Source organism: Aulonocara stuartgranti (genome assembly GCF_965226115.1).
Source record: "Aulonocara stuartgranti genome assembly, chromosome: 13".
Taxonomy (NCBI): Eukaryota; Metazoa; Chordata; class Actinopteri; order Cichliformes; family Cichlidae; genus Aulonocara; species Aulonocara stuartgranti.
This window is the reverse complement of record NC_138949.1, coordinates 27,868,659-27,895,767: the sequence shown is the minus strand read 5'-3', so window position 1 is coordinate 27,895,767 and position 27,109 is coordinate 27,868,659. Positions and strand designations below refer to the sequence as shown.

Genomic DNA, 27,109 nt, shown 5'->3' with positions numbered 1-27,109 from the left:
TGTGGTAAGAGTTGTCCACACTCCACCTGAAGTGGCTCTATGCCCCACAGTTTGAGAACCACTGGGTTAAAAGTAAAAGATCAGGAGAGTGTTTTGTGTTTCTTAAATTTCAGAACTTGGCATCGCTATGAGCAAGGAAATGGGCATTGCGGTCCGTCTCTGAGACCAAAGCATTGAAGCCTCAGTGGCTCCCTTTGGCCACGCTGGCCTTTCCATAAGCTGTGTAATATTAGGAGAATAATCCTCGAGAGGAGTAAGGCTAAATAATTACCTTTCAGTGTCTACCTTTTCTCAGCGTGGACCCCTCCCCAAACTTTTTTTTGCCGTCTCTGAGTGGTCTGTCATTGGATCTTGTGGGAGAAAGGAGACCCAGTTTCTTCTCTCAGTCGGTGTAGGTCCAATCATCGGGCTTCCTGTTGTTGCTTCAAGATGCAGGGCATCGCTGTCATCAAGTTAGTGGAAAGGTAGAAGACGATACCAACCTCTGTACGGTCTGCAGTCTCAGAAGTTTAAGGAAATATTTAATACGTATACTTTTGGCTGTTTGTTTAAATCATCACTAAATATGTTTGCATCAATTAAATGAGATCCAGTGGTGGTGAACAGTTCGAGCCATGTTTGAGGCACAGTTTTAATCCTGAAGTCTCACAGGGCACCAGGCATTTACACGTTTAATCATTTCAAGTAGACAAACAAAAATATTAATATTACACACCCTTCCCATTTCAGTTTTACTCACTGGTAGCCATGAAGTGACAAGTGTGTGTGTTTGTTGTGTGTATTAACGTGCTGTCTTGTGTGTGTTGTGAGGGATATATTTTGATCCAGTTACTGTAATGCGGCTATCATTTTTCCACCTCTTCCTCTGTTGGGTGCATGTCGAGTTCACAAGTTAAGCACTGCGAAGAGCTCACTCTCTTCAATACCCGCGCCGACTGGTGTAAAAGGGCCTTCCGCAAAGCGCCGCTTGTAATCTGCCTTTGGTAAGTCCTCCTTAGTTTTATCTGCCAAGGATTACCTCACAAGCTGCAAGCAGGAGAGAACGAGGGAGACGCAGAGCAAGAGAGAGAGAAATGAAAAGCAAGTCAAACAGAAAACGATGAAGATGGAACAAAATGAAAACAAATCGCTGTGTAATCTCTGAAAGAAGGAGACCTGCTTTTGAGTTGAAGGGAAGTTTCCCTCGCCACTCATTTAGAGAAGGAATTGACTAATCCCTCCATGATTGATGTCTGCTATGAGAGGCTCTATGGCAGACTAATAGGGCTTATGAGGATGACCAGAAAGTCCTTTGTGTGTGCGTGTGTGTGTGTATGTGTGTGCGTATGTGTGCACGTGTAGGAACCAAACCTTTTTGTCTTGTGTGTCCTTCTATCCAGTGGCCGTAGAGGCCAGGGGTTTGAATGACATAGCAGCCGAAGAAGGGGTAACTTTATCTTAATCTGGTCTTAATCTGCCCTGGTGCTCCAGGTGTGTGTGGGCCTAAACCTTGAAGGATCCTGGGTTTTGGGGTGAGGTTTAAGGGGACTTCATCTGAGGAGATAGAAGTCCATGCACTTGAAAACTCCTTGGACCTCCAGAGGGTCTGAGACCCCCCGCACATTCCTGAAAACCGCACTCACTTAGTGAAGCTGAACCTTCTTCCCGTCATCTTTAAGTGGCCCTTCCTACATTTTAATTGAATTAAACCAACCGTTCTCCTTAATTTAAAAAAGACCTTGGAAGTATCTTATGAATTAGTCAGTGATTTCTCTTTCAAATTGTGCGGGTGTGTTCAAGTGTGTGTACATGCACACACGTGCACTCTTGTGTCTGTGTTTGAGGAAAAGAGAGTGAGTGTAGAAATGATAAGGCTTTAATTGCCTCTTCCTAAAGCCCTCCAGCCCCCCTCTTTCGGCCTATTATAGTATGCAGGTGTGTGCTTTTATGTGCTATAGGAAATACTAAGTGGCATTTCCAGTGCTCAACTCTCACATCACCTGGTGGCATCCTTCTCAGTTTGTATTTGAGCTTTCACAGACCTCCTTTGACCTAAGCAGGAGTTGATGCATAAATCCAGTCCTGCAGGTACAGTTTGGACCCTTTGAAATGTTCATTCGGTCTTTTTGTGTAAAGACCCCCCATGTTATGAGAGTTAGTAGAAAGTTGCAGTTAGTTATGGCTGAAATGTTCCTCATATACAGAGATTTGAACTCCTTTATGGTCTCAATCATCATCTGTGATCAGCCCAGCCATGAACCTCACTCTAACCCTATCCTAGCAAAATAGGGTTTGTTTGTTTATTTAATGGTTTTCCCAATTCTTGATAAACTATTTACTTGACACTATAAATTATGACTGTAACAGTTATAGTCCGTATTTCATGTTTAAAAAAACAAAGTCAGAGAGGCCAAAAGGAATGACTGCTTACTCTTCAAATTAGTTGCTGCATAAATGTCTGTCCATTAATTGGTCGATTGTGGGATTGATTACTGACATTCAGAAGAATAAAGCTGCTCAGAATCTCCATGTCTACTGAACAGTGTCATGTTAAGCTGCGATCTAATAATTAGCATTTCAACATATAAACTATTAAATGCTAAAAATGAGAAATTGCTGAAGGTGGAGCCATCAGGGGCCTATAGAGATTAAAGTCAGGTGTTCAAGCACCACCCAGATGTATTATTGCCTTTTAGTCACTTAAATGTTCTATTCTTTCTCCAAACTTTTTCTCTTTCCGGATGCTCCTGTCAGTCCTCCTCCACCACACCCATCCTCCTTTTCTCTCTGTGTTGATGCATGTGTATTCTGATCAGGAGTCAAAGGGGTGACTTTGTAATTATGTTCATTTTAATTGGCTCTGCTATCACCCCTCTCATCACTCTGGAGCCCACGCTGCGCTGGACAATGGCAGTCTGTAGTGTCGGGGTTAAGCAACCGCTGTGTTAACACCCCCCCCCCCACCCCAAAATAAAAGAAAAAACACGCACACTCCTCATGTGTATGTATGTATGTATATATACACACACACACACACACACACACACACACACACACACACACACACACACACACACACACACACACACACACACACACACACACACAAAAACTGCCTCTTTACCTGCAGAACATAATTCCTAAAGTGGCCTCCTTAATGAGTTTTCCCTGCCCTGGCTTAGATTAATTGATAAATGGTGGTTTTATCAGCCCAGCTCATCTCTGAATCCATTGCACCACTAATTTGTTTGTTGAAGATGTCAGTTAAAGGAGATTAATACGGTATAGATTTATAAAAACAACATCCACCTTCTTTTCCTCTCTCTGTTCTTTCTCCCAAACCTTGTTACTTATCTGAGAAGGTGGAGGAAGAGCATAAGATTTAGATGGATGTTAAGGTGCAGTTTTAATGTTGGTCACGAAGAAATCCTGCTGGAAAAAAATGGACTTTAGATTTAAAATCTAATTTTGATCTCAGACGGGTTTTTTAGCTCTGAAAATGTGTCTTTTGTTTGTAAGAAGTTAGAAGGTGAAGGTACTTTGAGGGCCCGTGACTCAGAAAATGTCTTCTGATTTATAAAAAAGTGTGTGTGTGTGTGTGTGTGTGTGTGTGTGTGTGTGTGTGTGTGTGTGTGTGTGTGTGTGTGTGTGTGTCAGCTGAATGTGATGGGGTCAGGTGGCAGGATAAAAAACCCAGTTACAAATAAACAGACAAACACTGTTTGAACAGATTTATCGAATGGTTTGAATATTGAAGTGCAGCAGAGCCACAAGGACACGCCAATAATGCCAAACTGCATTAAAAAAAAATCAATTAAAATCTATGTGCAAACTTACCTTTGCCTATTTTTTCTAATTTGATCAACTCCAAGAGGGTAACAGCAGGAAAGTAGTTGTAGGTAGTCTTTGCTATAACGCTGTTCTGTGACTTCCTGCCTTCCAGAGCTGCTTCACCTGTGTTTTTCACAGGTCCTCATAGACTTGCAGTCTCTTAAGTTTGTCTCCTTCACTGCTCAACCAAGTGCACAGTTGAAATGGCAGTTAAAACAGACTAATGCACTATAGATTTATAAAAGCAGCCTCCCATTTTCTCCTCTTTCTCACAAACCTTATTTATCTGAGGGAGATTAGGAGGCAATTAGAACATTAGATGTGGGCGGACTTTGAATTTGTGCAAGTCTGGATTTTAAAATGTAAGTTTATTTCCTGGCAAAGGCATGTCTTGGCCATACGTACCCATATACAGGGCAACCATATACACTGATTTTGAGCGGTGTTTGAAGTGGCAACTGTGAGGTTTCAGTTTGAGCTAGTGACAGTGTAATTTTATGAAATGGTGATTGAGGAGAAGGAAATGGCTCACTGGAATGGCTCAGGAGGAGTCTGAAGTATCCTCTGTTAGATCAGTGGAACTTATGAGAGGAAGCAGATGGAGAAGGACTCAAAGAAATGGAGTGTAGGACATTTTTACCATCAGTGATGTTGTCTTGGTTTGTCCCCACTGCAGACAGCATCCTCACCGCACGTACTCGATCTCAAACCTACCCACCCTGCATGCCTTTTCCCCACAGCCAAAGCTAATTTGCAGAGGCGTGAGTGTGGGTAATGCTACTGCCGTTTCCATGACAAGCTAAAGCCAGCGCTTACACCGCATTATGCCCCTGTGTTACATGTTAGGCGAGTAAGCGGGCGGGTGGGCACACTGCAAGCTGGCACTGTCCCTCCCTCCATTTTATTTTCCTTTTTTTTTTTTTTTCCCCCCCAGTGAATGGTTTTATTTCAATTTCAAAGGCTTGTCCTCTCCTGTATGCTTTTTTTTTTTAAAGACAGCTTTGCATGGTTATGCCTGTGGAGCAAAATAGGCCTTGGAAGCGATACGGTCCTGGAAAAGGAAACCGCTTTTCCAGATTTTTGCATTTTACATCTCTGTAGCCAACTGCCGAAAGGCCCTCTGTCTTGGCCTGCAAGTGATGGAAAGCGTGAATCACCAGCAACCTCCCCCCCATCGCCATCATGATGAGTTTATTTACATATTTCTTTACTTGGTGACAGTACACAAAGCCACAGTGCAAAGATTTGTTAAATAGCTATGAAAACTTACTGAAGCAATTTCAGTGTGTCATAGATGGGCTGCCCTTCTGTTTCCACCTGTTCGTAAAATAAAGCCCAACTTAACTAAACAGCGTCTGAGCTCTCGTACTCATACCTCTCTTTGGAAGGAGGCCCCCACCCCAGTCGATTACAAAGGTAATGAGACATACATTTCCTTTGTATGTTAATGTGTATTATTTTTTACGCTACATTCACTCTCCTCTCCTGTTCCACCCTTTTGCCCCCCATCCCCCACAAACCCCTCCTTCTCCCCAATCTCCTTATTGCCCCATCCACTTCACATCTCCATTTACATAATTGAACTTTTGATTGGACTTTGCTCCCTCCCCTCCGCTCTCACGCAGGCAGCGTTTGAAATCCGAAGCATAATTTCATGGGTAAGATGACGCGAGGTGATCGTTCTCTCTCTCTCTCTCTTTTCCGCTCCGTGTTTTTCCTAATGTGAAGACGTTGGACTTGGAAAGCTCAGATTAAACAAATTGCTTGTTTTGATTGAAGGTGCAATTAAATAATTGAGCATGTGGTTATTTGGAGACGAGCCAATCAGATGAGGTTTTTCTGTAGCAGGATGGACAGGCCACTTAAGTGCACCAACCCTATCCTCTTAAATATGAGCAGGTATTAATTTTTTCCCCAAGTATGTGTATCTTGGATAAGAGGAGTGTGTTAGGCTACCATTTCTAAGATGTTATCCATACAGTAAGTCTGTATGTCCCTGCTGTTTGCATGCATGTACAGTATGTGTGTCTTGTGTGTACTTTGCACTGCGTGTATATGTGTGTGCATGGACTTTCCTTTCCTTTTTTTTTCTTTTTTTGCCTTAGGCTCCTTGAGCGGATTACAAGTTTTAAAGAGTATGAGATTCAACACCTCCTCAAATCTGACACTCTGACACTGCTTTGAAGCCTCGAAAGTGAGATTGGAAAGACACGGAAGCTCTTTTCTCTCCACAGAGTCGTGGGTTTATGTCATTGGGTTGAGCCCAGTTAAGTTTCCATTGAAGCGTCATGCCCCAGAGTGAGAGACAAAGCTGCCACTTTAAAATGTTTGACTTGTGTCTTTTTTTTATGACTCAGAAAGGCTAGTTTGGTGACCTCTGTGTGCTTTAGCCCCCATGTTTAATGCCACGTGACTTTGTTTACATTTGTTGATCTTTGTTTGGGTACAGTTTAGTAGACTTTCTTTCAGATTTTTACCCTTGACTCTGCAATTCTCCACACTGTTAGTGGGGCAAAAGGTATAAGACTTGTCTACAATAAGCAATTAAAAGTTGCTTTATTAACTAAACTAATGACTGGAATCAAAATCTTACCATCCACCCATCCACCTATGATTATCTGAAGTTTAGTCCCAGTGGCATCAAACTATTTAGGGTGTTCTAGATGTCTTCTCCCCTTTCACCATGACTATCCAGTTGAGACTGGAAGTTACCATTGACCACTTCACAGGTCGTCTTACAGTCATTAAATAAGTAAGTTGAATTCCCTCACTTGGGACAGCCACTTTCCCCCAACCAAGAGGAAACAATCCACCTTTTTCTGGCAGAGAACCTCCGCCTTGGAGCTGCTGACTTTTATCCCAATAGTTTCACTACAAACCGCCACAGTGTGTGCTGACGATCACGCTCCAAATGTAACGTATTTCTACAGCTAAAGACTGTTTTTGAGTCTTACAGATGTAAATTGTTGCTGTTCTTTTACAAAACTTCTTTTTTGCATTTCCATTATAAATGGTAGATTTGATCAGTGTGTAAAAACTGAAATATATTTTATTTTCAGACTGTCCATCTGTTTTGTAAATAAGAAATTAATTTCATTAATGTTTCCTGGAAACCTTTTAAGGAGGTAGAGTAAGATGCGTCTTTTCAACTTATGATTTCAGCTTATCTCGAGTAGCTCAGTTGAACATTTTCTTTACTTTTGAATAAAGTGGAGAATTTGTGTCTTTATTTATTTAATAAAGTGGCTTTACCCGTGCTTCCCACTTGATCGAAAGCATTTGTAATATTGTCTTGCCTATCTAGAGTAAATTAAATAGTTGCTCATGGTCCACATCTACAGTAAAGACAACAACCTCACTCTAGAATTGTTCTGTAGCTCCACATTATCCTGTGAGAGCTTATTAATTATCTCTGTCATTGTTGAGCAGCATCACCGTTATTTCAGATCTCACATCACCCTCCCAAAATCACATCTGTGAAACCCAAAATCCTCCTCCTGACTCCAGTACCAACAGGAAGCTGGATGCTTCCATTCCCAGGTTTCCTCCTATCTTTCATTCAGGCATTGTAGTGAGCTTAACCCCCCTCCTTTCTCTCTAACATCCTTTTCCCTTCCTCCATTTTTTTTGCTTTCTTTGCCCCGTCAGATGTATGTTGTTGACACTGAGGCATCAGGAAATAATGGAATCTCTTGTCAGTGGCTTGTATTTTCTGCCCAGGCTGTTATGGCTGTGTATAATAGTAGCAGAGGAGGAGGAAGAGGGGAGGTTATGTGCCACTGATAGTAATGAAGGTTGCCTTTTCATTTTTTAATATGGAATGTTTGTGGGCCAAGGCAATGCTCTCCGCTAATCCTACCCTCGAGCCGAGCTAGCTACATGACTGTGTCAGTGTAACACACACACACACAAACACACACACACAGTGACATTCACACAGACTGATAAAAGACAAACACACACACATGCACTCGCTCCTTTAGGCAAGACAGCAAACTGTTTGATAAGTCAGGGTGCATTTCTGCTCCTCATGAAAATTGCACTCCTGTGTTTGTGTCTTAAGGAAATGCAGCCAGTCCTGTAACGGACGATATGGTATTTGTTCAATATTTGATGGATATGAAAGCTCGAGTGGTGCGATGCATTTGTAAAACCTTTATCGGAAAAGGTGGTAATGAAACAGTCTGAGGAAAACTACACCCGCTTTAGGTTGTGATGACTGTAGGGTCGCTGCAAGGGGTTTGTCGGAAATGAAGAAAACATTTGGTTAATCTGTGCTTTTAAAATGGCTTGCCAATTTCCAGTAACGCACCTCCAAATACTTTTAATTGAAGTCAGAAGTATGTATAAGTGATTATTTGTGTGTATTTGTGGCAAGGTGAATGAGCCTTAAAGACACTTTCCCTTAAACTTAATATTTATTTCCACTGGCTGTGTTACACAGGTGTGTGTGTGTGTGTGTGTGTGTGTGTGTGTGTGTGTGTGTGTGTGTGTGTTTTCTGCCGGCTAGGGTACAGGGTCTGCGGCACTGGAGTGTGCTGTGTGTCTAATTGCTTTAATAGCACCTGGTCTCTAATCCCAGGTAATTAGAGCGCTCAAATTAGACAGCTACTTTCAACCGTCACTTGAAAAAGCAGAAGGGGAAGGCCTGGAGGAAGACCACTCCACACTGAAACTCTAAAAACACACACACACATTGTAATGGCACACACAAATGGCGGCAAAGGAAGAACACGACTGGAGTTTGAGTCTTTGGAATGATCAGTGCTCACGGTTAGAAACAAACAAACAAAACAAAATAACCACTATCCACATGCTGTAATTTTAAAAATAAGATAATCCTTATCTTTTTGCCGCATGATTTTATGACATCTTATCTTGTTTTTTTGCTTCCTTTTTCCCCCCTTTCCATTTGTTTGAGAAGCACTGAGGTTTTGTCAAGATCTCCTAAAACGTGTCTGACGGAGCTGTGGGTAAAGGTTAAGGCCCTCTTTTTAAAGATGAGCCGGAAATGTCAAGAGCCTGCCCCTCAGGCTCTCGCTACAGTCTCCCTGTACCAAGACTGCCATCGGGCCCTGATTGACTCTCTCACTCACACACACACACACACACACACACACACACAGGTACAAAGGTTAGGCGCTGCTATTAGAGATGGCCTCCAGTCTCTTTCATCTGCTTTGGAGCTTGTGGCTTCTTGGTAGACTCCAGGCACATGGTCATAGTTTAAAATGCAACAATGGATGAGTAACAGACTTCCTTGTGCTTATAGGCTAAATGGCTTATTTTTTCACTTTTGACCTTGTAAACTAAATATATTTAATATTAAAACATTTGTGAACAGATAGGGCAAGGCCTGACGGCATTATCAAGCCTTTTTTTCAGTTTATAATGTAAAAATAACACAAAACCATCTAAAATTGACAAATGTTCTGATGAGGAATTAGTCAGCACGCTGGAAATTCTATCTCCTTAAAATTCAAATCTCCTCAGTCTTGGCTCCCATCCCTCGACTTTATTTCTTCATAATGCAGTAGCCGAAAGCAGCCAAGAGAGGGGGTTGGTTGGCCACCACAAGCCTTGTTAGGGGAGTGAGGTTCACACAGTGAGAACTGTCTTGAGCTGCAGCTCTCAACTGTGGGTCTTAAAACTGGGTTAACTAGTTACTGAGGTACATCACCTCATGTGCAACTAACTTCTTTCCTTCACTGGCCTCTGCCGAGGCTTGAGTAAAGGTGAAGTTTAAACATCACCTGGTAATGTTTGGATGTCACAGCTCTCATTTAAGTGAGTAATGTTAAAAAAATGTGTGCAGATAAAACAGACTATGTTGTAAACTTTCTCAAACATATTGCATAATATAATTCATGATGTCTGTGTTATTTGTCATATGTTAACTGCATTTTTTTTTTTTTTTTTTTTTTTTGCACAAAAGACTGATATACACATTTCATTCTTTTTGATCATTGGCCTCTAATGTATTTAATCAAATCTCTATGACATTTTTGCCGTTCCTCTCCAAAATGATCTGAGAGAATTATCCCTTATCAGTCCCTCCATAACCAGATTAGTGAACAGCCAGCTGAATAATCAGAATAGCACGGGCGTCAGGCAAAGACCACTGTCTCCACACCACTGAGGATTTGTGGGATTTGGAGTCTAGGACAGGAAAGGCTCCTAATGGTGAGAGCTTTTTCAACCCAGATAAGACTTCAAAGGCGGAGCTAATTAATAAGATGTTTACATTATTCACGGTCATACACTGCATTCTGAATGACCCTTCATTACGGCACGAGTCTGTGTGTGTGCACGTTCATTCGTGTGCAAGCTCTGTCATTCTGTCCCGGTGTCGTGCTAATTGGATGGGTAGTAGTTTTTAAGTGAAACATTTTTATTCAGTAATAAATAAGGAAAAGGGGGTTGTTTTGGAGTGAAGGGAAGGAGAGCTGCATAAATATATACTCTGGAAATTAATTGACAAAGTACAAGGGTAAAGTATTAATGTGTGGTGTCATTTGTGCTTTAAATATAGTGATCCCAAATGACAGCTGTAATTAAATCATGTATATCTGAATGTTGCACCAATCCCCTCATGTTTTTTTTTTAAATTTATTTTAAAAACATGACATTTAAGGAGTCTCCCTCTTTCTTCTTTCTCCCCCATCATTACCCCTTTAACCCTGCCACCACCTCCTGCCTGCAGCCCAGCCCAGTCCCAAGCCCCATTCTGGGAGGAAAACCCAATGCCAGCCAGTCCCTGCTGGCCTGGTGCCGCGAGGTCACGAAGAACTACCGTGGGGTGAAGATCACCAACTTCACCACGTCCTGGAGGAACGGGCTGGCCTTCTGCGCTCTGCTGCACCATTTCAGACCCGATTTGATGTATGAACCACAAACGCACAGATCACATTAAATTCACACTCATTCTGAACTTAATAACTAACTCAAGTTAGGTCATATGTTCTAGTTATACCTAATGTTATACCTAATCTTTTTTCATAACTTGTAGGGGTGCAACGATACTCCCAGACTACTCTTTCCCCCTTTTGGGGAAAAAAAATCCCCAATGTAGAAAAGACGACATTAAAGCCCATTTGTCATATGTATTTTCAGTTAAAAATTGACTTCTGCATAGACATAGGTTTCCCACTGAGGTCTAAATCATCAGTCAAGCATCAGACCTATAAGATAGAAATATATAATTTCTTTTAGCTCGTATCCTCCTTTAGCATCTACTTTTTATCTATGTGTGGTTTCTAATGAAAACTGGAACCAGACAGATGCAATGAGGAACGATAAAGTAAATGTTGCAGACTGTATAACAAAGAAAATTGTTGAAAGAAACTGAGCAGAAAATAGGGAAAGTTGAGTAAGTTGCCGAAACTGACATTAACTATATCCAAATCAAGCTGCTTCAAAGACTCCACCGTTAGCTGATGGTGTGTTTGTATCGTGATTTCGGTCTCGGTTTCAGAATTCTTACACCCCTAATCCCTCGCTATTATATTTGCACAGTTAACCTGTAGTGTGCCCGTGTTTGATTAATGTGATTCATTCATACAAACACTCAATCTGTCATTTCCACAGTCAAAAACTGTTGTATGTTTGCTTCCGACACTAATCGTGTTGTTCTTGTGTGTGCGATTATAATTCTTTGAAGTATATTGTGTGTGTGTGTGTGTGTGTGTGTGTGTGTGTGTGAGACACTCAAAAGAACATTATATGGAAAACCTGCAGTCCCATCAAGGAGGCACACATGAAGATAATTTTGTGTACACGTGTGTGTGTTTGTGCTTGTGTGCCTTTCCTCTCCGGTGTGTTATTTTTACATATTTTCCACTCTATTAGTTCTGTTGATTGCACTGCTATGAAATTGCATGTTACAGTTCTAATACCATTACATGTGACGCATATTTAAACACACCTTTTTCTCCGCTATGTCTCTCTGTCTACCATTTTTTTTCTCTCTCTTTCTCTGCTCACCTCCTCTCCAACCCTCCCCACTGTTCTTTCAGAGACTACAAGTCGCTCAATCCTCAGGATATTAAAGAAAACAACAAAAAGGTAAGAGGCAGCCACCGCTGGGCCCTTCACACCACTTAGCTCCCTCCCATCCACATCTCCATTTGGCCTTATTTAGAGATCTGCCATTAATCCATGGATATTGTGTTTATGTGGTTTGAACGGGATTGGTAGACACACATAGGAAGACAGTCAAATGCATGTGCACACACAAATGACAGTTTTCATAAGATGTTCCCCCCCTGCTGTGATGTGTGTGTGACTTAGTCACCTGGCAGAGATGAGAAAGTGTGTTCAGCTCAGCAGCATGCTGGGAGCTTACTAAACTACTTTAGCAACTTGTGTGTTTTTAATAAGAGAACATTTGTCTTGTGTTGCTTAGAGCAGTGGCTTTAAATGGTATAAACAGGGATTTGGTGTCAGCCATACATTTTTGTTTTCAGTGGTTCAAAATTAATGGGACAAACTAACAATTACATGTAAAGACTTTTTAAAATACTTGGATGAAAAAAAACAAAACAATGTCTGCCTGAAATGTAAAACCGGGGTGTAGCACTATGGACATCAGCGAATGTTGTGTTTACTCCCTCGAGTTGCTCCCCCAGATCTTTACTGCAGCTGCCTGTAGGTACGTGTTTGTGGGTATTTCTGCATTCAGGTTTTTACTTAATAATCGAAAAGCAATCGAAAAGCATGCTCTCTTGGGTTTTAAATCAGATGACTGAGTCAGTTATTGAAGACTATCCCATTTCTATCCCATTGCTTTTGCAGTATGCTTTGAGTTATTATCCATTTGCGTGGTGAAGCGCTACCTGGTCAGTTTTGCAGCATTTGGCTGAATCTGAGCAGTGAGCATAGCTCTGTACACTGTTAGTTTTTCTTTAGTTTAGTCTGCTGTGGTCTTTCAGGCCTTTTGTTGATGCTGAGCTGGTCGGTGCATTCAATCTTTTTAATAATGCAAACGATTTTTGATTTGTCCACTTGTAAAGTTTTTGCTGTCTGTCTGAGGGTTATTTGGGTTTTACAGGCTAATGGTTGCTCACTTACAATAATATATCTTAGGATCTCATATTGACAATTAAATAAAAGTTACAGTGAAAACCTTCACAATTCAAATTCAGCACTTTGAATCAACAACCTGCTTCATTTGTCTTCAAATAACAAGTGAGCAGGTCTCACCTGGCCATGAAATTGTCATCGTCAATGTCAATTATCCCATTAATTTTGAACCTCTGAATATGGGGGATTGTGTATAAATATGGTTGTCACTCTTAAACAGTTGTAAATTTATGTATATTATAAAACTCCCTGAATTAAAGCTCAAAGTCGCACTTTAATCCCATCTTGATTGTCTGATTTCCATCCCATGTTATTTTGTACAGAAGCAAAACTGCAAAATGTATGTGTGAAAAGAAGAGTTTCATTCCTCTCCTCTTCTAACAAATTTTGACCCACACATAAAGCAGATGTACACACCTATTTTTCATTGTTGCCCTATGTCTTCATGTCTGCACATTGACTGTTAAAGGTTTCCTTCCACACAGATCTACATTTTTTTTGCCCGCTGGCTCTTCGCCTCCACATTTACTTCTTCGCACACTGCTGTATTTTTCCCGCACTTACTACACACACGCTGCACGCACCTGTATTCACACGGCACACCAGCGGTCCCCTTTTCGGCCCCGAGGGCTACACGGAACGATATGCGTCGGGTTCCTGCAGCTTGATTTCCTCTTCTCATACACTCTCTGGCTGAGCGATAACCTCTGGTGGCCCTGTTAGGCATGAATGCTAGCCTGTTGACAATAACCACAGTGGAGGGAGAGGTAGAGACCCAATCCCATATCTGCTAACTGCCCCTCACCCCCCTCCAGGTGCTCAAGTAGCCCTGAAGAAATTGGCTAGATATAAGTAATATAGGAATATGCCGTAGAAGGTGATAGCTGGTGAATAGCTGCAGCACTGTAGCCGGCGTACTCCGACCAGCTTCTCTGTGGAGATCTACACCTGGTGCTCATGTATATTTGGCAATAATGGAGATACAGGTAGATATTACCTACCACTTCCTGTTAGTTCTCATGTAGCTCTCAAAAACCTGGGTCTATAATGTATGTATTTTTAGCTGTCATTGTTTCACACAATGCTGAGAGTGTTATAAGGGGTTAGACTCACGATATTGGCTAAAGTAATAGAATGGATGATATCATTTCTGAATGGCCATTTAATATAATGTTCTAACACCTTGCTGAATTTATGCTATGAAGAATTAAATCTTTATCCCTTGAAAGCTTACTAGGAGTAAACCTTGAAGCTCTTTTTTGAACTGAATCGTTTTTGTCATATTTCATGCCTGCTTATAGAACAGAAATGACTGTTTGCATCAGAAATTAAGTGAGGGTAGTCTTTGCCTGTGGAGCAACCTTTGGAAAATCCCAGAAACTCTTCCAATGGTCGTCAAAACACCTTTTCATGGAGATATACTGAGGTGTCAAAACTCATCATTAGACCACAGGGGCGGTCGTCAAAAGCGTTGAGGCAGTCCAAACTAGTACCGAGCACCAGTGAACATTTCATCGAGAGATTTGACCCCATCGCTCCTAAATGTCATGCATAGCTTAAAGGGCGGTGATCATATTTACATATTTTGTTTCTTGTCTTTTAGCCTAACATTTCAACAAAATGTGCACTGTTCCTTTCATTTTCACTTACCTTTAGCTCCATGTACAGAGAAAATATCACAAGACTCTGATCAGAAAGATCTTCTGTTAGCTTCATCATTTGTAGAAGTACTCTGGTTGAGGTGCTGCCTGGAATGGAGGAAGACAGGAAGGAGGACATGGGGTGACCGGCTGCTAGCTGCGAATTCACCTGACCTACTTTACTGTGTCATCAGCACAGTGTATTCATACAGATGTTGTTCAGACTTTGTGGTGGGAATCTGGCAGTTTAATGTCTGATCCAAGTGAGCAGAACATTTGTGTTTTCACATGCACAGAGAAAGGTTCAGGGCTTCATGTTCATGGAAGGAAACTGCTTCAGACAGCAGATTCACATTTCAGAACAATGAGAGCAAGGCCCTCAGAAAAACAAAGCACTAAAATATCAAAGATAGCAGCCAGTGAAGTTGGTGGAGTTTTTTTAATTTAATTTTTCAGTCAATGAAAATACTCCGGTAAGTTTGCTTCCTCCTGGATTGTGCTGAGTCAAATATTGGCATTGCATGCTGCTTTATTTTGGTTGCTAGATTAATTTAGCTTCAAAATCCTATCATGAAGAGATGCTATGAGATGCAGTATCTGGAAGGTGTTGTATCACATCTCCAGCGTTGCTGCACAACTGTAAATGCAAGTGACTGATTGGATGTGGAAGCCAGGTGGTTCAGGAGAGCAGAAAGATTAGTACTGCACTGGGTGGTGTCATATAGCACCCCGAGGGTGTTTGAATAGAGAAAGTTGACCATCATAAAAAGAAAATGCTGACATGACATGAGATACAGTGGAAGAGAGCATAGTGTGGCAGATTAAGGACCCCAAAGCAGGAAAAACAACAAAATAAATGACAATGGGTGTTTAGAAAGGAGACTTTTTAAGAGGAAATCATAAATGTTTGCAGATCTGAGTGAAAGAGACTGATGAAAAGAGAAGAACCTGTTCAGTGCTGATTCCTGATGAGTTATTGGAAAGTATAGAATTTATTGAATGGAGAGCGGGAATGGAAATGTAGAGAAACGACGACTATCTCTGCTTTTCATGGGCAGTTGATAGACATGGCCCCCTCCTCTCACCGTCTATCTGTGAAAAGTGATTGCAATGAGCTCAGACTGTGCTGAATTATGACAGATAAGGGCAATCAATATTGGGGGTTGGTAGAAAAAAAAGGGGGAGAAAGTGAATAATTCAGAACATCCACAGCCTTTGAAATGATCTGTTATCAAACGGTATGTGTTTGCATGTTAATTTGTAGAGGTTTTGTATGTTTTATGACTTTGGAGCATCGATATGTTTGGACCTTTTGCTTGTGTGTGTGTGTGTGTGTGTGTGTGTGTGTGTGTGTGTGTGTGTGTGTGTGTGTGTGTAATGAGGCCAAGGAGAAGTAATTTGTCATGCCATCTGATAGTGTAGCACCAAGCACCAGGCTAAATCGCCCTGAGCGCAACCATGAGGGGTTGGGTTGAAGGAAGGAGGTGCTGATGATTGACAGCGATAGATAGCTGTCAGTCAATGAGAGGGAGTGGAGGGGGAGCAGGGAGCAGCGGCCTGGGGCAGGCGGTGGTGACATTTAGTCCAGACCCAGAGCTTTGTCGGGAGGTTGATGGAAAGTGAGAAAACTAGATATTCTCCAAAATGTGTGATATATATATATATATATATATACACTTTACAGGTAAAGGAAAAGGTTTTTGGTCCTAGATGCTTTCTGTAGTAGTTTAGCTGGTGTACTGTTGGTCAGTTGTACTCGGGGTTTGGCTGTATCTAGTTAAACCTTGTGCAAAAGAGGGATTGCATTTTTTAAAATAAGCTCGCCATTGTCAGTCAACGATGCATATCAAACAACATAATTTAAATGCCATTAAAAAAATGAATGAGAGAGATTATTTTAACCCTTCTACACTTGAAGTTGATTTCACAAACTCGATGAAAGCCCACCATGAAGATGGAGCTTGATTCAACACCACCTTCTACTCCATTGCTATGCTACTCTGCTGCATGTAGTACACACAATAGTGAGTGTTATAAACAAAGGGTTGGAGCAACTGTACTGGCTAAACTATATGGGGGAACGTACATCAGCAGGTCTTAGTGGTGGGAATCACCAGGCGTTCTATGATATGTTATCACAGGACACAATACAGTATTATTGTGATTTCTTTATTATTTTTTATTTTAGAATATCAGAGTGATTTTAATCAGTCCAAGTCAGACTGTGAGTGTTTCCAGAAAGGTTACCTCCTGTCAGGTGGCCTGTGTGATCAAAAGTGGTCATGAGTGTGCAACACCCTCAAACTCTAAGAAACCATTTAGTTAGCAGAAGTTGCAGTCAGTTACAGAATGAGGAAAAATTCAATACAATCAGGCAACTACCATGTTTTTTGTACATACATGGAGGTTGATGTCCTGTATTTACTCATGTGACTGAGCTTGTTCTGAATGAGGAGTTAGCTTTGTCAAGCTAAGTGTATCCAGAGTTGGATGTTTTTTTTGGGGGGTGGCCTGATTTAACATAAGTTTGCTCAACTAATATTATTAGGGTTGCAGTACTAGTATGCATTCACATGTATTTGTGGCAGGGCCTAGGAGCTTCTCATACATACTTGTTGAATCATATAAAGTGTTTTATTGCATTTTGTTTATATTTATATAGCAGAATCTTAACTGTAATAAGCATAGTGTATTTATGTAAATCTCAGTCATCACACATACAGTGATTATTAACATCTATATATTTTTATAATAACTATATAATATATTCAATTCATTATCCCTCTGCAAATGTGATGTTACGTTCTTTGTTTCCATTTTTTCATGTTTCACTTGTGATGTACATCGCCTGTATGTAATTTAACAGCCACAAAATTTGTATCCAGTAGATTTTGTTCGGCTCAGTACAAAACACAGAATGGAGAATTTTAAAAAGTGCCAAAGGCCCATAGGAGGGGATTTCGCTCATTAGTAAAAAATAATAATAATAAAGATAATGATATAGTTATAATAAGACTCATTAAAGCTTGATAGTAGATTATTTTATTAAATTTCCTGGGCCAGCCGTATCTCCTCAGCTCTTTTTAAGACCTGTGGTTCTTCCTAAATGGAGCCACACTGTTGCACTTGATATTTGCTTTACCTTACAATATAAAGTACCTTAAGGCAACTATTCTTGTGATGTAGCACTATTTATTTGTGCAGCTGGATAGTGTAGTGGTAAAAATACACACCTCTGGAGTGGGGGTCGCAAGTTCAATCCCCGCCATGCTAAAAACCAGCCCTGGAGTGGCGCAGCTACGTTTGCAGCCTGTCTGGGTGACATAAAAGTGGCTCAAGCCATCTTTTTTACTCCCTATAACTGTTTCAGCCCACTATGAGTATGCATGATTATGGTTATATTTACTGTTTTTAAAATTTAAAAGCTAAACATGCGTTTTAAAAGTTATTTTAAAAAGTAATTTTCAGCAAGAAATAAGTGAGAGAGAGGTACATTGTTATTTCTGGCATCTCTGTTTTGGTAGTTTTGTTGTATTGCCACTTTAATTTTTTACTTTACTGGAGATGCTGTACTGTGTCACAGACTGCAGGCTACCACCTTTGAACACCATCCTCTTAAAAACAACAGGGCTTTGCTGAGTAGTCATCATTGTCTCAGTACGATACGACCAATACTTTTCAAACTGTAAGAGAAGATATAAGAAGAATAAAGCATGACACTAAGGTCGAAAAGACTGTAGCGCATGTCAAGACTAACATCGACCCTGAAACAAAACCCAGTTCGAGAGCCTCCCCCGACCTCCTCCTCATGCAGCTCTCACTTTCTCCCACTCTCACGCTTTCCTTTCTCTCATTCTTTCATTCTGTACCTATTGAGCAGCAAAGTTGTCGCTCTCTTTCACAGCCTACCCTGGGCAAGAGGGGAACAATGCAAGCACACTTTGCTCCCCTGAATACGTGTTAGAAACCCAATCAGGCCCTCTTATTCGTCATATTCTTTTCTCTTTTTTCTTTCACAGTCCTGTCAGGGAAAAGGGACCGGGGGGGCTCGCAGCAAAGGCAAACCCCTCTCTGTTCTCCCTTTTCTTTTTTTCCCGCCGTCTCTTCTTTTTTTCCTGCTTTGTTTTTGTGTACATGCACTCACATGCACCTCATTTTCCTGTGTGAGTATAGTTATTCTACCCATGGTTAGTTTTTTAAATCAGTAGAAATAAAACAAACAGGTAAGAGTGGAAAAACAGTCCTTCTACCAATTGATTGTAAATTGAGAAATGCCTCAGGTATATGAACTCTACAAAAGCATGCATACATGCCATAGTTACATCGTAAACCATGTACTTTTAACATCTCTTAAAGGAAAACCGGCTGTACAGGAGCATCAAGGAAGTAGCCACTGTGATGTCAATGAGTGATTTGTGATTGCCTCAAGTTAATCCCTTTGTTTTTATTTTTTTGTATTTTTGACAACCAGAAGTGACCTTTTTTAGACGAACTTGTCTGTAGAAGACACCAAAGACACTGTGAGGTCCACCTGTGTCACCATACCTGTCTGTGAAATTGGTCTTGCCCCTGATAATTCAGACTTTTGGTCTTAATGCAACTGAAACACGCAAGTTATAAAATAAAACAAAAAAAACCCCTCATCTGCAGTTTTTGTAAAGTGGGAAATTTGCTATAGAAAGACTGCATTGTACCAGGCTGTAAACATGCTTATATCTGTGACTAAAATTAGGAATTTTAACACAACATCTACCTGGCTTTTGGGTCCAGCCTGCTGTTGTCATTAGAGAAACATCAGTTTTTTTCCGTCCTGGCTTCATTTTTAGCCCCTGCGGTTGCAGCTTGGTTAGAATCCACTTTTTCCCTCTTATAAAAACACCTCAGTATATATAGGACGTGGTTTGACAGACTTGAGAGCAATTTCTGAGTTGTTCCATGCATAGTCACTACATAGGCACCTCTAACTACTGATACAGTATGATTTAGTAACCAGGCCAAAAATATGACAGAGACCACACAATTCAGAAAAGAGCTTTGAGGTTTTCTCCTAGTAGGCTTTCAAGGTGTAAAGAGTTAACCAACAGCTCAGTAGTAGAAAGGCCCCATGTGAGAGTAGTGCAGGTGCACATTTTTATCCAGGGAAAAACCCACTGGATTTTTTCCACACTAGTGAGAGTGGGTATGAAGCAGACTATCTCCTGCTGTGTGCTACATGTGAGAAAAGCCAACTTTGGACCGTATCCCGACCTGCTTCTTACGATATTGTCCAGAATAAAAGTGAAAAAATGTCTCTAGAGGCTAGTTTCACAAGAAATTGGAGACTGAAGAAGCAGGAAAGAACTCAAAATTGTAAATAGTTAAGCAGGCTCTTCAACCATCAAGGAGGGTTTGGTGGAAATCGTGGGGGTTGATAGACTGAGCAGATCAACAGAGGCAGTGAAACAAACGGGTGCAGCAACAGGTTGGAATTAGATCAACACTATCAAGCAGGCCAGATACAAGCTGCGATACCTGAGAGAGATGGATGACGAGGTTGTGTGTGTGCAGGAATGGAGGCTGTGTGTTTGTGTGCTGTTAATCTATTTATTTACCTGTCATTGGCTGCGATAATGGTTTTCATCCCTTCTCTCTGTGTCTCTCTGTCTCAGTCTATCTTGTGATGGGGGATTGGTTTTTCGTGTGTCGCTTGATAATCACACCTGTATTTTCTCATCAGACTCTAATCAGACCAATTACACGCGTGACGGAGAGCGTGGGCATGTTGATGCAGGGGAGCGATAAAGACACACACATACACACTCACAGACACTTCGGGATTAAGCTCTCTGTCTTGGGGTATCTACGTCCCTTATCGGGGACAACCATCCCTGACGTGGCCTGTCAGCAGGCATGCCAAAAGTGTCGCTCACGCACAAACACATGCGAACACACTTAGGTCATGTATGCAATGCACCAAATATAATCTATGTCTAAAAAAGAAAGCATGCCTCTCCTGTCTTGCTATTTACCCTTTGATCCCTCTCTGCCCTCGTTGTGATGAAGAATACTCTGAAAGTCTGTCTATTCTCGTACTTGTTTCGATAGGCATATGACGGCTTCGCCAGCCTCGGCATCTCTCGTCTCCTGGAGCCATCCGATATGGTGCTGCTGGCCATTCCTGACAAACTAACAGTAATGACCTACCTGTATCAGATCCGGGCCCATTTCTCTGGCGAGGAGCTCAATGTGGTGCAGATAGAGGCCAACAGCAACCGCAGCACCTACAAAGTGGGTGACTTTGAGACTGATACAAATGCATCAATAGACCAGGACAAGTTCTACGCTGAACTGAACGATGTGCAGCCCCGCAAGGCTGACTCTCAGGCTGCTGTTTCTGCCAGCGGTGCCACCACTGAATCTAACACAGCTGAAGCTACTGAGGGAGAGGTGAAGGAGCAAGGTTTGAAGGCCGAGGTAGGAGCAGTTTCGGCCGGCTTGTCGACTCCAGCGCTGTCACAGTCCTCGCTTCCTGTCCCATCACCGCGCACAGTATTAGTTTCCACAGCAACAAACTCAACCTATGTGATGGCGTCAGGCTCTGAGGAGAGGGGAAATCTACAGAAAGCAAACACTTTAGACCTTAGTGAGTTACCACAGCGAGTGGAGATGGAGAAGGAAAGGCAAAACAAGGATGAACCAGGAGAGCAGAGAGGAGAGGGAGCTCCCGAACCAGCGTCCCCTACCAGGAGAGGAGCTACTTTGTCCCACTCGCCACCCCATCCGAAACTGGGCTTCTCCTACAACAGGGATGCCGACCTCATCAAGAAAAAGAGGGCAAGCCTGCGTCACTCAGAGTCTGAGCCTGCATCAGATACCAGCTCTTCTCCAGTGAATCATACAGATGCCCCAGTCAAACAGGTAAATACACATGAAGCCTAACATTTCATACTTTATTAACACACTGTAGTGTTTCCTGAATATTGTAAATATATGACGTTGGAAAGTAATCAACTAAATTACACACGTCTAATCTTGAGTCCAGTGCCTTAAAACACCTCTGGGTCAGTCTGTATGATCTGGACTAATTCTAACTGCTTAATGCAGGTATTAAGATTCTGACAGCGTTTGCGTGCAGATTCCTGCTTTTCCCCCTAAATGAATTGTTCTCATTTTTATCCTTGCACCCTGAATTTGATTGAAACTTTCACAGCTACATCAGTCAAAGACAGAGGATACGGTGAACATTCATTCCCTTCTGACGCTCGCTAAGCTTCAAATCCCGACCTCGTTGATGCGGTTGCAGAGATGACCGTACTGAAACTCTCCCGTTCTGCATTAGATGTTGTCGTCACCTGTCTTGTAGCCGAGAACCAGACGCGTCTGGGCCGAGCCTTTAACACGTGGCAACTATGAAAGGCACTGGGAGAACCCCCTGCTTTGACATTTCATTATATTTTTCATTATATTTCTCATCCCTGCAGTTGATGGCAGTCGCACCGTGACTGCTCAGGCGTGGCGATGCTTTGCACCGAGCACACATCATCTCGTCTCTCACACACGCCCTGTGACACACACCTGTATGTGCGTGTGTGTGCACAATCACACTGAATGCACTGCTGTCTGCGTTGGTTAACCCCAGATTACTGCTTGTTGTTTACAAGTCGAAAGGTCACAGGGCAAGCGGGGGGCTATGACAGTCATGACATCCCATTTTGATCTGCTTTTATCTAGTTAGCAGGATGTATCCAGGCCAGATTTGGGGTAATATTGCTAAATGTAAAAGCTCTGCTTACAATACACCCAGAATTACCTTGCAGATAAAATTCTGACTTCAGTGTGTGGTTTGCTTATTTGCCAAAGCCGTCATGCTCTCCACACAAATGGACCCAGACAGGGCTATGAGCCCAGGTTCCCCTCAGAGGGTGCATATCATAGGGAACATACCTGCTCCTGGATTAGAAAAGCATAGGGCTGAATTAATCCCCCACTTGCTGCATGTCCAGTAAAGAAATGTGAAAGCCGCTTGTGTGATAGTTTGCGGCTGAAGATAAACACATCACTCACCATTCTAAACAACATTATTGGTTTCATTCTTCTGGGGAAATGCTTTGAAAATTAGGAGTGCCTCTTTGACCACTGCAGTCATGATTTATTTTCTTTTTAGGAGCCACGACCTGCCCCTGTGTCGAGCCCCCCAGCTGAGAAGGTGAGTATGGTTTAAAAGAAATGGATTGTTTTAGTACTTCAGACCTTGATTAGCAAGTGGTAAATTATAAGGAGAAGCTACCTTACATAGGAAGTGGCCGCAGTCTTGAGCAATAGGGCAAAAACACGGACAGTTGGAGATCCAAAGGCTGAGTAGTCATTCCTGTTATACTTCTTTAAAGTCCGCTTAAAGTCAACTGCCTGGGTCCATGCATAGGTGGTGTATTTTGATATAAATTCTCAGTGAACAAGTCCAGGCAGTCACAAAAACTAAGCAGGCCGGTTGGCATCAGCATGGACCTTTGCGCTTCCCAGGTAGACCCTAGCGGACTCGTGGATGCGAAAAGTATGCAACCTCTTTTTATCTTCTGTGACTTATTACCCAGGTGATATACTAGGTATGGATACCAAAGATGATTTCATTTTTATATCATTAAGAAGTTAGATTTAAAAAAGCTATATATTATTATACAACATTCCAGGATTTTTTCCTCTATCTGGCATGCATGTTTATGCCGCATTGGCAACCACCAATTGCTAGAGAAAAAATGGTTACTCCACATTTGGTTGGCGAGTGATTGCTGGAGGCTGTCGCACTTCAAACCTCCTTGCAGTTTGTTTGGTCACTAGCGGTTTATGACAGTTGTCACTGGTTTGCCTGGAAGACACTGACTTTTAAAACGTAAAAAGCTGAAGTTGACCCATTTGAAACCTGTTATTTTAGTGGTAATGCACAACAAAGTTTCACTACCGCTCTGTGGTAGAGACAAGTTTGCAGACAAGTCAACATCCTCCATGAAAATCAAAGTTGACCACGTCAATCTGCTAGCATCCAAAGAAATCACAAGGTTTTTAGTGCAACACCCTCTTTGCAACCAGTTTCAACTATGGGGAACCTGCAACCTCCAGCAATCACTCACCAATCAACCCTGGAGGTTGCCAGGGGGTCACCGGTCTGTAGGTCTGTGTGATTGAGGTCTGGCTGAAGAAAGCTTACCTTATTTATGGCACAATGTGATTACAATGAACCCTTCCCAGTCTCAGTTACAATAGCTTTAGTTTTCTGAGTATATCCTCTCTCTTTTCACATGTGTAGAAGGTCCTCTCTCGTCAGGAGGAGTTGAAGGAGAGAGCCAGACTCCTCTTGGAGCAGGCCCGCAGAGATGCTGCGATGAAAGCCGGCAGCAAATACATCTCCAACTCAGCTGCAGCTGCACCAAACAGAGCTGCAGGTGTCTGTGATGTAAGTCCAAGCCTTCCTTTTTGTCTGTGTGGGATTGGAGGTGTTGGTATTGTCCACTTAAAAGAATGAAATTGTCTCTGTTCTACCATCATTCTGGTAGAGTTTGATCTTCGTTTCATCTGCCCAAAGAATGTTTTTCCAGAACTGTGCTGGGTTTTTTTTAATGTTTCTTTTTTACTGTAGTCCAATCTGGACTGTCTGGTCTTGAGGCGTATGACTGGCTTGCACCTTGCAGTGAACCCTCTGTATTTACTTTCATGCAGTCTTCTTTTTATGGTAGACTTGGATATCGATAAATCTTCTTCCTGGAGAGTGTTGTTCACTTGGTTGGCTGTTGTGAAGGGTTTCCCTTCACCATGGAAATGATTCTGTGATCATCCACCACTGTTGTTTTCCATGGACGTCCAGACCTTTTTGCGTTGCTGAGTTCACCAGTGCTTTATTTCTTTCTCAGGACATACCAAACTGTCACTCCTAATATTTTAGCAGTTTCTCAGATGTTTTTTTTTCTGTTTTCGCAGCTGAAGAATAGCCTGTTTCTCCTGCATGGAGAGCAAAATCTTCCAAATGCAAGCACCTCACGCAAAATCAACTCCAGACTTTTTTTCTGCTTAACTGATAATGACATAACGAAGGCGTTTCGTCACTTGCACATGAAATAACCTTTGAGTCAAAGTACTCCAATTAAAAACTGAGCGGCACAACTCCTAAGAAAGCTGCCCATCTACACATTAGGCCATGACCATTATGTAACCATTACTGGAATATGTTTAAGTGAACAGGTAAAAAAAAAAAAAAAACTTGTGTCAGTGTCCAAATATATATGGACATAACTGTAGATGTGGACATTGTATCTAAGAAAGGCCCTGAGAGTCAGGATGAGGTCTGTGTAGTGAGTAAAAGCTTGCTTGAATATGAGTTTTGTTGTATGGCATCACGTCAGTGTGCAGGGAAAGCTAATAGGGTGACCCCACACCTCCTCAACTTATTCAGCGCCCTCATGTCACTTCCACAGTCTCTCTATTTGCTGCTCACTGCGCTTCCAACATGCTGGAAAAGCTTGTCCAAACTGTCTCATCCTGTGGCAGCCCACTTTGGTGAACACTTTAAGGAAAGGCTTTGAGAAGGAGAGAAGACTTTTCCTTATTAACTTCTGCTGAGACTCACTTACACTCTGGTGTGTGGAACATGTCAGTGTGGAAAGCTCAAATATGGATGGACTTCTTCGCTCTCTCCTCTCACCATAAACATGTCTCCCCCTCTCTCTCGTGCTCTCCCTCTCTCTACTCAGACTCTCTCTTTGGTCATCTTGACTCTGCACAATTTTTATGACATCCCCCACCAATTTTGCTGCCCCCTCACTTTACCCTGAACACTGAGTAAATGTTGTACACAAACACCTGTCAGCAAAAGTACATTCATGGTAAAAAAAGAAAAAGAAAAAAAGAAGGGGGCCAGAAATCGCTGTAGCGAAGCAAACTAGACTAGAGAAGATGCGAGTGAAATTGCCAGCTCTGAACTGAGCACGCTCCACTGAACATAATATACTGGGAGGAGGGGGCACACTGATGAACCAGGAGTTACCCTGGGAAAGCACTGTGGTCAAATCCTCCGTTATGTTTCCAAATATTTCAGAGAAAAGGAAAGGGGGAGGGTTAAGAAAAAAATATGGTCTTGTGAGAATTGTGACGACAAGGGATTTGAGGGTAAAATGAAATAAATACCTTTTGGTAATGAAATATCTAAAAGGCAGCAGCCGCATGCCCCCTGCGTTTGCTCCCTGAGTCCTTAAAGAGAAATATGCCCTTGAATTAGATGTTTTTAAAGTGTGTATGTGTGTGTTGTCGGTGTTTGTTCATGTTTGTGCGCCGGCCACAGGAATAACCAGTTCGGCATAATCTGAGGAAATAAACGAGGACCTTCCAAGGACTGGGAGCCGTTAAAAGTCTTCAGTGGAAGAAAGCAAATTAAAAGAGTTTTCCAAAGCTGTTGCAGTGCTGATATATTTCCTTAGCCACAAAAAAAGGTCCTCTTCTGTCCCTTGTTGTCTGGCAAGATGGCGGACTTCACTTAGATTAGCTCCTTAAAGTAGGCAAACCCACCCCTCCACTCTTTCTCTCTCTCCTCCTTATTTCCTCACTCATTTCCAAGGACAATTGGTTAATAACCCCTAAACACACACTTACTTACACATACACACACACACACTCCTCTGCATAAAAAAGGAAGGGAAGCAAGAGGGGTGGGAGGGAGATATTGAATTGTTTACACTTTTTTTAATAGAAAACATTGATCAAAGGAATACGACTGGCCTCGAGGCCAATGTGCTGATAATTGTTAGTGATTCAGATTAGATTACTTGATGTCTTGTTTTGATTAGCATGAGTGTGTGTGTGTCTGTGTTATCAGCTGGAGAGGCCCAAGCTTTTCCCATTTAACTCTCCATCTGTCTAAGTAGGTGCTTTGTGGTTTAGCATGCATAGGGTATAATTTAATTCAGCTAAAGCAGGCTTCGTTCTTCAAGGGAAACGGCTAATGTGAGGGAAAGGTGGGGCTTACATTAGCTGCTTTAGCGTATAGCTTTCAAAGCACAAACGACAAATGAGTCATCAGGTGTCATCTTTTAACTGAAATCATGTCGTACACAAAGCTGCAGGTGTCAGGATTTTTATATGATAATGCAGTTCTCTTTTATCGAAAAACTGATACTCCAGAAAACTCATAGTTTTAGTGCTAATTATATTACACTGGTCAGCAGTATTTCAGGAGTTGTCTTCAGAGATAAAATGAGCTATTACTTATTTTGTCTGCCAGCTCTAAAGAAGTTAGAAGTTAAAATGGCTCATTTTTTTGGCATTTTTAAGAGATTTAATTTTTCCTGTTTTTACACTTGTGCACTGATTAGATCAAAAAAAGATCAACTCAGGTGAGATTTAATATAGAAATTTAAAAAATCAAAGCTTATTCAGCTGCTGGGCCAGGCCAAAATGTTGTCTAAGTGGGATGGTGTGAAACAGTGATTAATTGGAGATTGATTACCCAGAGTGTTATGACATACATCTCAAATGTTTAAAAAAAGCAATCGTTATTTACTATTTAACACTGTAGGACATCCCTTTGAGTGTTGAGACTAGTTATGCTACTTAGGTTT

The 27,109-nt window shown here is 41.7% G+C and overlaps 1 protein-coding gene across 4 annotated transcripts in view; it reads left to right on the top strand.

Moving 5' to 3' along the window:
• Positions 1–27,109, top strand: part of ehbp1 (EH domain binding protein 1) — a 162,457-nt gene that overhangs the window by 73,841 nt on the left and 61,507 nt on the right. For all 4 annotated transcript variants that reach the window (XM_082557092.1, XM_082557094.1, XM_082557093.1 and 1 more), the window contains 5 exons: positions 10,514–10,692; positions 11,826–11,874; positions 20,616–21,428; positions 22,675–22,716; positions 23,812–23,958. In XM_082557092.1, coding sequence (XP_082413218.1) covers positions 10,514–10,692; positions 11,826–11,874; positions 20,616–21,428; positions 22,675–22,716; positions 23,812–23,958 — 1,230 coding nt within the window. The remainder of the gene's footprint in view (positions 1–10,513; positions 10,693–11,825; positions 11,875–20,615; positions 21,429–22,674; positions 22,717–23,811; positions 23,959–27,109) is intronic.